The following is a 12356-nucleotide window of genomic DNA, read 5'->3' as shown; positions in this document are numbered from 1 at the left end:
AATTTCAAAATCAAAAGTTATCAAAACAAATTCTATGGGACTGAGAAATATTATTTTCTACTTTTTAGTCCATTTATAAAAGCGTTGTATATTAAAAAGTTTTTTTTATATTATTTATTTTCTACTTTTTAGTCCTGTCTGAATAAAATTTTGCAATAGATATTAAAATAATTCAACGATATTAATAGAAAGGTGCACACACATGCATTTACATATGTATGTACATACAAACGAGCACCAATTAATTTTATTTAAAGAAATGGCGTGTCGTCTATTTCAGCTTCAGCAAAGGTAGTACATAGGGCGACATCTAGATGCCATCTACCTCGCCCTATTCACTACAGATGTCGCGCTATGCACTATGCTTTTTTATAGGAACTTTTCAAAGCAAAGGTTTTATGGTGTCGGACACACAACATTGAAAGTTTCTGGATCCACAACATTGAAAGTTTCTGGAGCCACAACATTGCAAGTTGATAAAAGCGTTGTAAAAAGAACAAATATTCTGACGAATTAATAAAGTCCCCCTTTTTTGAAGTCGGTTTAAAATGTTTGAGTTCTTTGTTAATTTTATGTAAATATAGTACAGTTTATGAAACTTTAAAAAGTTTATTTATTTATTACATACTGTACATAAAACTTGCATAAATGCATTTTAAAGAGCCTATTATCTGAAGCGAATCTTCAGAAGTATAAACCCCTCCCAAAATATATTCCTGGGTGCGCCCCTGAATGCACTAATTAAGATCGATTTGCCATACAAAATTTGCAATTCTTAATTGCTCGATTGGTAATTAATTGAATGTTTAATCGAGTCAAAACCCCAATGCAACTCTGTTAGCTAAGTTCGTTTTCTTAGTTTTGGTGTGTTCAGTGACGAATGACAATCAGCTGTTTGACATAAATAAATTATTTTCTTGTTGTGATTCGAAAACAGCAAAACACAAAAAACAATTCCACAGCGCTTACAATGCAGGATAATCTGGATGGTGAGTAAATATACAAAAAAATGGTTATGTGCAAATTTAGTAATAATCTCATATGTGTTTTATTTCGATTAGGTAAAAAATTGAAAAGCAAAAGCTGGCTTGGGCTGCCGATGGCGAAGTGGCCATTCTTGACTTGTGGGCAGAGCGTGTTGCTGATCTCCGCAGCGCACGGAAGAATGGCCACATCTACGCGGAGATGGTGAAGGAGCTGGCAAAGTTGGGCCATAGCTACAGCGCCCGGGACGTACAAGTAATGTTGGCAAACTTTACGCAGCGGTACCGGTAAGAAAAAATAAAGTAATACTAAAAAAACTAAAAATGAAATTGCTTATAGGAAAGAGAAATTGGGAATGGGACCTTCTGGGGGATCACCCTCAACATGGCCTCTTTACGGAAGGGTTCACGAGATTATCGGTGGCTTTAAGGCTGACATATATAGTGAGCTGACACTCGAAAGCATCGGCGGTACGTATACCATTGGGATTTTATTGAAAATGTGAATGTGCTTTTATAAAAACTTCCATTTAAAAGCGAATCGCAATAAATTTCTTGCAGATATCGTTAATTTGAGACCTAACAGTTGCTTTAAGCGCTGGTTTAAGTACGAACATACAACAATACTCCGCACGAGCACGGAAACACTATTGAACCAAACCTCTATATCTCTATGTTATTCGACGCGCTGAATGCGAATCTGAAAAGTCAACACAATTCTTCTGAATTTGGCCTTGAGATGCCCTCGGGCCTGATGTGATGGAAGCTAACAGATTCGTATTCAGTGCGTCGAATAACATAGGGATATAGAGGTTTGGTTCCATATGCAGAAACTTTTTTTTTGTAAACCTGTGAAATTAATAAAAAAATGTTAATATTTTGCCCGGAAAAGAAAATATTTATTATAACGTGGATGAAGATTCATAGGTGGGAGTCACATTCCCTACGGAATCGTTAAATTCACTTTATTTCAGTGGAGTTGCACCTGATGAATTTGGATTAAAAGTTCAAACATTTGCGATGTTAATCTGCAGTCTGTATATGTACATACTTACATAAAAAATGTATCAGTTTTTTTAGGAAAAAGAAAAAAAATTTATTTTTTAGACGAAGCACCCCGATTTTCGGGGATTATTACTTGTTTTATTTATATAATTGTTTGGCGTTTTCTTTCAAACAGAATTCGATACTGCATCGCAGCCATCGCCACTGACCTCAACATTGTCATCACCTCTGCCATCACCTCTTCCCTCACTGCTGACCACACCGCTGCCCTCACCGTCGCCACCGTTGCCATCGCCATCATCGCCAATGCCAAATACCTCAGCTTCTGCGATCGAACCTAAACGAAAACAAGTAAGAAAGTCTAAGTTCGAAAAAAATTACACCGTCCGCAAAAAAAAGCCAAAAAACAAAGGGAATTTTTAGTAACTTTAAACTCGCACTTCGTTATATGTACTAAAATTGAATGGGCTATAAACCTGCATACTTAGAATTTTTCTAAAAAATCTGATTACAAAGTTGCAAATGTATTAAATTTTCCTGAGTTTTGCACAAAGTTTAGTAATTTTATTTTTAAGTTTTTTGTGGTAGTGTGAACTATATTGTCATGAAGTCAGCGAAAAAAATTAAAATAAAAAATTTGGATTACATTGCGAAAAATTCTCTCTATTTAAACTTTTGTCTTTGACTGTAAATTAAAAAATAAAATAATAAAAAAAAATTACTCACTGAAATAATTACATAGTCCTTGTCGTATTTCTTCAGCTGAGGGTTCATTGTCTCCAATCACTACCGTTAGTTCCGGATTTTCGCGATTTCTGCTCACCTCCTGCAATCTCTCCATCGACATATCATTGATGGTGTCGTTTATTTCATTTAAGAAATTATGTAGAACGCAGCAGGCTCTAATAATAATCGGTGACTTCCCAATTCGGTTGTCTATACCTTTTCCAACACGACGGAATCGTCCTTTCAAGTGGCCAAAGGCATTCTCTACCACTCGCCTACATTTTGAGAGCTTGTAATTAAAGGTGGAAAATCGGAACGCAGAATCTCCTATTAAACATACAGGCATTTGTACTCCACCTATTTCTTTCTGAGTGGTCGTCAGTGATTCATCCTCCATTACTTGCTTCATTAGTGATGCATTGTATATCTGTGAATCATTGCATCATCCTGGGGCGCCAATGTTCACATATAAGAAACGGTATCTGTATTTATAAATCATATATGCTTATTATTATAAAATAACAGGATGAAACTGGTGTTACCTGTAATCCACTACAGCTAGTAGAACATTGGAATACCATCCTTTGTAGTTGTGGTAATCGCTTGCATCGGATGGATTCGGCTTAACTTCAATGTGACACCCATCTGAACATGTATAGATGTAACTATATGCATATATTTTTGTTTTTATGTAAATTAGTTGAATTTTCTATTTCCTTACCAATTGCTCCTAGGCATTGTGGAAAGCCTATTCGGTGGAAACCATCAATACAGCCATTTAAAGTTTCCGGAGTCGGTGGTAACTTTTTTATATATTGCGCTGCCAAAGCTTGCCAGACTTCTTCGCAGAACTCCCACAAAATTGTGCACACAGTCGAGACTCCAACACCAAAAAGCTCCGACACCACTCTGTATTCCCCAGATGATCCCAGCGTAAATAAAGCGATCGCAATATGTTTTTGCAATGGAATCGCGTTGCGCCAGTTTGTGTAAGCTTTGTGCAAATTTTTGAGAAAGCAACAGAGAGTGTCAAAACTGATGTGGTTCATGCGGAAGTGCGTCTCAAAGAAGTGGTCGTCGTTGCAATTGCAATTAATCTCCCAGAAAGAAGATAGCCGATTCTATAATAAATAAAGTGTCATCTATAAAAGGAAAGTAACTGATTTGTTATAATTTCATTTACCAACTTCAGATGGATCTCTGAGTAGCGTTCCTCTGTAAAAATCCGCAAGGTAGTAATTGCTGTATTCGCAAATGTTGCAAAATTATAAAGTTTTGCTGTTTTCTTTTTTTATATAAAGCTAGTGCACTGTCGTAATTAGCTTGCGCTGACTGCAAAAGTTGTAAATTAGCAGCATACGCCAGGAAAAGTTCGTTTAAACACGAATTGTTCTCCATTTTACCAAATTTACAAATTCATTATAATTAACAAAAAATTATTTTGTGGCAGGTGATAGTCTCTCCTAAATCGAGCAGCTGATTGTGTGTCAAAGACAAAAAAAGATTGCTTAATTAAAAACTTTATTGACTCAATTAACTGCCTGTCTGAAAATAGTATAACGCTGTTTGCAAGTGGACTACTCATATGTATGTATTTATGTATTTCTGCGCTCCTATTACAATACGAACAAACTTGTTTGCAGAAAAAGGTAGCAAAATTTAAAACAAAATGTATTTTCATAACTTACGAAATTCCAAACGCTGAGTGTTTTGTATGTGAAGTAAAATATTCAGATCTACCGTACTCTGTTTGGCTAGAAGTTTGAATGAATTCATGCAGCCCTCTATTATGTCCATACATACATTCAAACGTATGCATATTTAAAATGTTTAGGCATACTAATAATAAGCTTTTTGTGGTAATAAGCTCTTTGTGATGCCTGAGAACAGATTTATTTTTGGAAATTGGAAAAGCTCCATTGGAATATTTTACACTGGAATGGTCAATAAGAAAAACAAATGTTATAAAAGAACTTAAGCGGTGTTGAATATTGCGAGTTTTCGAGAAAGAAGTATCGAATTTAAATGGTTATAATAATAATAATGGGGGACGCTGGGGAGGGGTTTATACTTCTAAATATATATCATCAGAAAATACTGAAAATTCGCTTCAGATAATACGCTCTTTAAAATACATTTATGCAAGTTTTATGTAATAAGTAAATAAACTTTTTAAAGTTTCATAAATTACATTTTACAAAGAAATCAAACATTTTCAACCAGCTTCAAAAAAGGGGAGGTTATCAATTCTTCGGAGTATTTTTTTTCTTTTACATATGTATGCCCTAGTGAAGTAATATAAAGTGTACCAGCTAACTGACGTCTTCATATTTGAAAGCAAAATTTGATTTTGTTACTATTTATTTATTCTTTCATTTCTAGTGTTCCCTTTTTTCAAATCTGGCGTTAACCCTTGGTTTTGTTGCATACCTCTGTTCAATTTCGGCTTAGGTCCTCAACCTTCCGGACTGAAAGTATCAATACTACAACGCTATGTGTGCTTTCGCACAAACGGCAAGAATTTCTTGGCATTTTTTTTTAGTTTTTTATTCAAAACATAAAAATACATAAGTTCTCACTCAAAAGGGTTAACGTGAAAGTCAAATCAAAAAAAATTTTCTGATAATAAATTGTCAAATAAGTGTACCGGAATAGAATGTCATTGCTATCTGGCACACTTTATATTATTCCACTATGATGTATACCACCATATATAGCTTTGGCCCGCGTGAACCGATTCTAATAATTCTTTTTTTACCGGAAAGATGGTACCTTAAGGGTCGTCCCGTAATTTGGTTTAGTTCCGATCATTAAATCATGAAAAAGTTAACGGTACTTCTAAATTTCTATAGGAGAATTGAGGTCGGTTTTGCTTTTTGCTTAAAAATTACTTGTTTAAAAAAAGTTCTATAAACACAAGATGCACTCAACTTTCAAAGGTAATACAAAATTTTACAAAAGAATTTTAATATAAATAAATTAAATAATTCCATGACATTTTTACACATTTATATTCATTTTCGTCGATTTCTGGTTTCTTATTTTTTAATACTTCGAATACCGAAAATTTAACTGAACTTGTATTTATCGTGTAGCTCATTTTGGTGGAACGAATTCGAAGTTGGCAAATTAAATCTTCGAACCCCAACCCCACCCCTTGTGTGCGCTAATGCTAAGTGCTCATATTTACTCAACTTCAAACACCTTGTGTGTAGTTTTTCTCTACGTGACAAATTTGGTATGTAAAAGTAAACAGACAGTATTTAATTTTGCACACACTTGGAGAGGAAACTAGTTACCTCTCTTTATATGCGTAAATTTAAACAAATTTTTTTAGAGGAAATTTTAAACATTTTATGTGGAAACTGTGAAATTGTTAACAATAAATGTTTAGAACGCAAAAAACAAATTTGAAATTTGTTCTACGCCACACATATGATAAGCAAAAGTAAGCAAGCAGTGTTTAATTTAATTAACACAGTGTGTAAATTTGCATTCATTAAGAGAGGAAACTGGTTACCTATCTTAATATGCGCAAATTTAAATACAAATTTTTTAGTGTATGTATTGTTCTAAAACAAGACACTTATTCCCAGCGATCTAAAAATTGTACAGAGACAAATTATACATCTGAAACTTTGCACAAACTTTACAGACTTAAGATTCATTGAAACACTTCCGAAATATTTGAGTCGAAAAATATTCAAATTTTTAAATTGATCAAAGCATTGCTAAGTTCATTTCGATAGGCAGCGTCTCAGCGGAACAAAAGAGAATGAAAAATTCTTCCACTTATTTGCTCTCGTCCCTGATTTTGTTTTATATCGAGCAAAGCATTGTTACGTTCGTGCGATTGTAGGCAGCCATACAGCGGAAGATTTGCACAAAACAGAAATGTTGCTTTTGGCTCTGTACACACAGTCATATACATATAAATCTTACATAGTTTATTTTGCCGTTTTTTTTTAGACAAATATGGTTCGATACGCATTATAAACGTACAGAGGAAATTTATATATCAAATTAAAGTGCTCGATCAGAAACTTTGCACAAACATTTCAGATTTAAGAATCATTTGATATACAGTGACGAACAAAAGTATTGGCACAGTGCAATATATGCAAAGTTTTTTATTCTAATTTATTTTCTATATTTTTTCATTAAAATATAGTTCATTTTACACCAAAAAATATAAAAATAAAATCTCTTTCAGGAAAATTCAATAAATTTGCGCACTAATTTGCAACTTTCTATTCAGATCTTTTAGAAAAATTCTAAGTATGCAGTTTTATAGTCAATTCAATCTTAGTATGACAAAATGCAAGCTTAAAGTTGCTAGAAAATCGCGTTGATATTTAGCAATTTTTTTAGTGTTGCTCATTTTCTCCATGCGAAAAATAATTGTCGAATATACTTTGTATGGAAGAACTTGCGTGAAAAAAATTACCGAAAATCAACGCGATTTTCTAGCGACTTCAAACTTGCACTTTGTTATACTAAATTTGAATGGGCTATAAAACTGCATACTTAGAAAGTTTTCTAAAAAATCTGAATAAAAAGTTGCACATTAAAGTGCAAATTAAATGAATTTTCCTGAGTTTTGCACAAAGTTTAGAGATTTTAGAATGAAAATTAATGAGATGTAGAATGAACAATATTTTTATAAAAAAATATCGAAAATAAATTAGAATAAAAAATTTTGCATATATTGCGAAAAATTCACTGTGCCAATACTTCTGTTCGGCACTGTACATATTTGCGCGGAAAGATTTTTAAAATATTACATTGAGCAATTTTAAAATCCAAAACTGAATCTCACACACGCATTCTCATTTTCAATTTCCAACAACAATAATTTTAAGCAATTTCATTTCTTTATGTTCAATTTTGTATAATATGAAAATGCTGGAAAACTTGAAAAAAATCCTGACTGACGAAGTGAGCGAACGGTAAAGTATTTTAAACTCTCAATAAATATTCGTTTCAGAGAATCTGATTCTTTCAGTTTGCGGTTTAGAGAAGAACTCTCTCCATACTCAAAAATTAAGACAAGTGCCACCACTGACTATTTTGCGAGATTTAGTCGACTGGGTATTTGAACCTTAGCCTGGTGTAATTAATTAAAACCACTTGGAGGATCGATAAGTTTCGTATCCAAAAAATAAGCACTGTCAGATAGTTAATATGTTGTCCGGATAAGAAAGGGCGTCGATATCTACTGTTGTTTCTAAATATCCACAGGAGCAAGTAGGAGTAGGGAAGATGCACCTCATGACTTGATAGTAAAAGTTGGAGCAGTTGTGATGTTAATACGCAACCTAAATATGTACATATGAAGATTTAGTTAATGGTCTCGCCTAATAGTTAAAAAACTACAATATAATTGTTCGGATGCCGCAATACAAATATGTACATATAAAGGGTTAGTTAAAGGACTTTAAACATGTGATTGATTCAAAAGAAAACGAATTTTACTACCCCATATAAAATAACAGCCCAGCGAATCAACACTTCCTTTTTTATTAAATCGTCGCGAATTCAAAATTATTGTATCGTTCGCAATAACAATAAATAAGTCACAAAGTCAGACCCTAGCAAGAGGATTGCTTTAGGCATGGCCAGCTATGAATACGTATTAATAGAGTATAATCTTGCCAAAATACCAAAGTTAAAGTTAACTACCAAAAGCAATGCATGTTGTTTTTAGAATAAAGATTTTTTAGACCACGGAGCACCCCGGTTTTCGGGGATTATTACAATAAAAATAAAAATTTAGAAGCCAAGTTTTGATCGCAGTTATAATTCATTGACAAGGAATTATCCATATATTCCAATTTTTGCTCGATGTTACCTGCGGGAACTTTGTACCAAATTTTGACAAAAACTTAATTTTTGTTGGGTTTTCATCATTCCTCATCCACTCCTAATTATATGTACATATTAGCGCTCGTAAAATTATCCGACTATTCCACTATTCGGTTAACCGATAATTCAATTCGTAACCGTTCGCATACACTGAGAAAAAGGATTAGTTTTGACAACTAAAGATATTTAGTTCCCGAATTTTTACAATATTTGGGAACTGTTACTAAGGATTGGGAACTATTACCATGGGTTGGTAATAATAACTAAATATATTAAAGCTTCTAATATTCATCTAGGTTGTACCAAATCGTTAATTTAGTTGAAGGGTTTGGTAAATACTAATAAATATTTTTTTGAGGCATATTTCTAAAAATTCCATTCAACTTAACATATGTTTGATAAAAGGATGTCATTAGCTCTGCTAGTACAGATAAGCTTTCTTTCGACACATGGTTTAGTCATAGTTACCAAATCTTAGTTGAGGCAACCACGATTTGGTTTGAGAGCGGAACATATTCATGCTTGTGAGCCACCCCCACGATTGAGAGAATACATTCTATCATTCTTGAGCCACCCCTAAATAATGCTCTCTCTGAGCTCATGGGTGTTTCACATACGAAGAGCACCAGCTGAGCAATGCACATAGTCCCACTTAGTGAATCGTTTGAATGCGCTGGTATGCCGACCATTCCATAAAAACGATTCAATGAATGAGACTGTGTGTGTGGAAATCATTGCTCCGCTACCGCTGTTCGTATATGGGTGAAACACGCGTGTGAATACAGAGCGCTCTGTAATCTATGGCATGTCGATCACTGCGCTAGGTAGAGAAAGAAAAGTGTGTGCTTCTATGACATGCCCAGACTTGTTTGTCTCAGTTTCAGTTTTGCCCACAGTATACCAGTAGAAAAGGTTTTTGTTGTTGTGGCTGTTAATTTGGTCCCCATAAAGGACTTGAGGGTTGCGAGCAACTGCTTTGCCGCATTCAGGGTGCTGTGCAGCAGAATAATGGGGTGAACAATTTTAACATCGGATAAATGGCGAGAGAAATATTGTTATGCGCTTCATAAGTAAACATGAGCGTAATAAAATACTTTATACTTAAATACAACTAATTAGCGCTATTTTTGCAATTCGAAATGTTCTTAAAAATATTTAATAATATTTACTACTTTCATCTACATTGCTTTTATTGTACGTTTTCACGAGTAGTTGCAGTTTTCGGCAATTGTCCCTGGCCGACTATACGTGTTAAAGCTAAATAATTTCACAATTTCTACCCTATAAAAGGTTTATATTTTAATAAAATGTGATCAATTACTTAAGAATATATACATTCCGATCAAACTATAGTACTGAATGCTTGAAATTGAAAAAAAGTGTATGAATTTTGAATCGTTTGTTTATATTTTATGACATAAAAGTATCTTAAGAGAGCCGCACTGAGTTGTCAATAACATAAACAAGGTATCATGCCATGATACAAATATTTAAAGGTAAAACCGCTTGCTCTATTCGTCGGTCATCATCTATTTTTTGAAGTTGGTCTATTTTATAAAATTGAAGTTTTGAGAACAACTCAAATGCCAAATAAAAGTTAAACAAAAAAAATAAAAAATATATGAAAATATTGAAATTTTCTTTTATTTGAGACTAGAAATGAGAATGTATTTGTGAGATCACGTCGAAAAAATCCTTAAATATGTATCTTGATTTTTTTTCTGGAGTGCAATGGGGTATAGTCGTTGCGCTGGGTACGCAGTTACAGTTGCATGGCTATACTCAATCCCGAATCTTGTGTCCTCGTTCGCGCACTCTGGGCAACGTGAGCAACCCATGTGCGAGATGCGGTAACCAATCCGAGTGGAGCCTTGGGTCACGGCAGAAAGAGAGTGAGCTTCGGTGGGGCCACTCCGACTTATTCGGTTTAAGGGCTCACTGAAGTCTGCAGCGTCTGTTCACCAGTAGGTGCGGCTGCAAGCGGGTGTCTGCTTGGAGCAAGCGGCTCGCTATATAAACATGTATTTGGTAGCGAAACCACCCCCGTCCCAGCAATGGGTTGTGCGCTAGGCTTGGGACCCGCCACGTAAAAACCACTTCCAGTGAAGAAGCAAGGCAAAACCTCGGATGAGACCCCCCTTATGATGACGACCACGGCAAATGTTTAAAGGACTTCGATTTGAGGGCATGCACCTGGAATGTCCGGACCCTTAATGGGGAAGGTGCCTCTGCCCGGCTGGTTGATGTCCTCATAAGGACAAAAGCTGACATCACCGCCATCCAAGAAATGCGTTGGACGGGGCAAAGCTAGCAATGTCTGGGGCCCTGCGAGGTCTACTACAGCTGCCATGTAAGGGAGCGCAAATTCGAAGTTGAATTTGTGGTGGGAGAGAGACTCCGTCGCCGAGTATTGTCGTTCACCCCGGTGGACGAGCACCTAGCTACAATCCGCATCAAAGCGAGATTCTTCAACATCTCGCTTATCTGCGCCCATGCCTCGAGGGAAGAGAAGGATGAGGTATCCAAGGATCTCTTCTATGAGCGTTTGGAGCGCACGTACGAGCGCTGCCCCCGCCACGATATCAAAATCGTGCCAGGGTGCCAAGGAAGGGATCTTTGAAACCACCGTCGGAAAATTCAGCCTCCACGACGAAACGTCCGACAACGGATTGAGGCTGATCGACTTCGCCGGGGCCCGAAACATGGTAGTATGCAGTACTAGGTTCAAGCAAAAAAAGATCGAAAAACCAGAAACCAAATCGATCATGTTGTGATAGACGGAAGGCACGCTTCCAGTGTTTTAGACGTACGCACACTCCGAGGCCCAAACATCGACTCGGACCACTATCTTGTTGCAGCCAAGATACGCACCCGCCTCTGTGCAGCAAAAAATGTGCGCCCAAATATGCAAGGAAAGCTTAACGTCGAAAAGCTGCAATCATAACAGACAGCCAGCGCTTTCGCTACTCGACTCTCACACCTGCTTTCAGAGAGCACTCTGCAACAAACCGACATATGCGAGCAGTGGAACCACATTTCATGCTCATTAAGTACCGCCGCCGAAGAAGTAGTCGGATTTCAGCGAGCCCGAAAGAACAGCTGGTACGATGAGGAGTGCCAGGAAGCTGCAGAGAGAAAAGATGCCGCCTACAGGGCCACGCTGCGATCGGGCGCAACGCGCGCTATGTGGGACCGCTATAAGGATCTGAAGAGGGAAGCGAGATGTATTTGCCGCAATAAGAAGGGAGAAGCCGAAATACGTGAGTGCGCAAATTTTACCAGAGAGTTAGGCGACTTACGGAAGGTTTACAGACCGGGGCGTATTCCTGTAAGGACAATAATGGCGACCTAGTAACTGATGTCCAGAGCGTACTTAAATTATGGACCCGAGCCCGCAGTCGATGATGTTGGAGTCGACGTTCCACCGCCTGACTATGACGAGGTACGTATAGCAAAAACGAGGCTGAAAAACAACAAAGCCGTTGGAGCTGACAACCTGCCAGCTGAGCTATTCAAGTACGGCGGCGAGGAGTTGATAAGGTGCATGCATCAACTCTTGTGCAGAATATGGTCAGATGAACGCATGCCCGACGACTGGAATTTAAGTTTGCTCTGCCCAATCCACAAGAAAGGTGACCCCGCCATTAGCGCCAAATACCGCGGGATCAGCCTTCTAAGCATAGGTTACAAGGTCTTATCGAGCGTATTGTGTGAAAGACTGAAGCCCACCGTCAATGAACTGATTGGGCCTTATCAGTGTGGCTTTAGACCTGGCAA

General features: G+C 36.7%; 1 protein-coding gene across 1 annotated transcript; it reads left to right on the top strand.

Annotated features, from left to right (window-relative positions):
- Window positions 1–970: 970 nt before the first annotated feature.
- On the top strand, window positions 971–3341 carry LOC118749820. Its single transcript, XM_036484593.1, has 5 exons — window positions 971–989; window positions 1067–1271; window positions 1324–1454; window positions 2164–2339; window positions 3240–3341. Exons 1-5 carry the CDS (start codon window positions 971–973, stop codon window positions 3339–3341), a joined length of 633 nt encoding a protein of 210 aa, XP_036340486.1.
- Window positions 3342–12356: the final 9015 nt, after the last annotated feature.

This window comes from Rhagoletis pomonella, unplaced genomic scaffold (assembly GCF_013731165.1).
Source record: "Rhagoletis pomonella isolate Grant_MI unplaced genomic scaffold, Rhpom_1.0 Rhpom_scaffold_00058, whole genome shotgun sequence".
NCBI lineage: Eukaryota > Metazoa > Arthropoda > Insecta > Diptera > Tephritidae > Rhagoletis > Rhagoletis pomonella.
The sequence above is the reverse complement of the archived record's forward strand: the minus strand, read 5'-3'. Positions and strand labels throughout refer to the sequence as shown.

Excerpts from the sequence above, each read along its gene's own strand:
- LOC118749820 (XM_036484593.1), top strand. Across the intron at positions 1,272-1,323 it reads AACTTTACGCAGCGGTACCG|GAAAGAGAAATTGGGAATGG; the intron begins GTAAGAAAAAAT and ends AATTGCTTATAG. Across the intron at positions 2,340-3,239 it reads TCGAACCTAAACGAAAACAA|GATGAAACTGGTGTTACCTG; the intron begins GTAAGAAAGTCT and ends ATAAAATAACAG.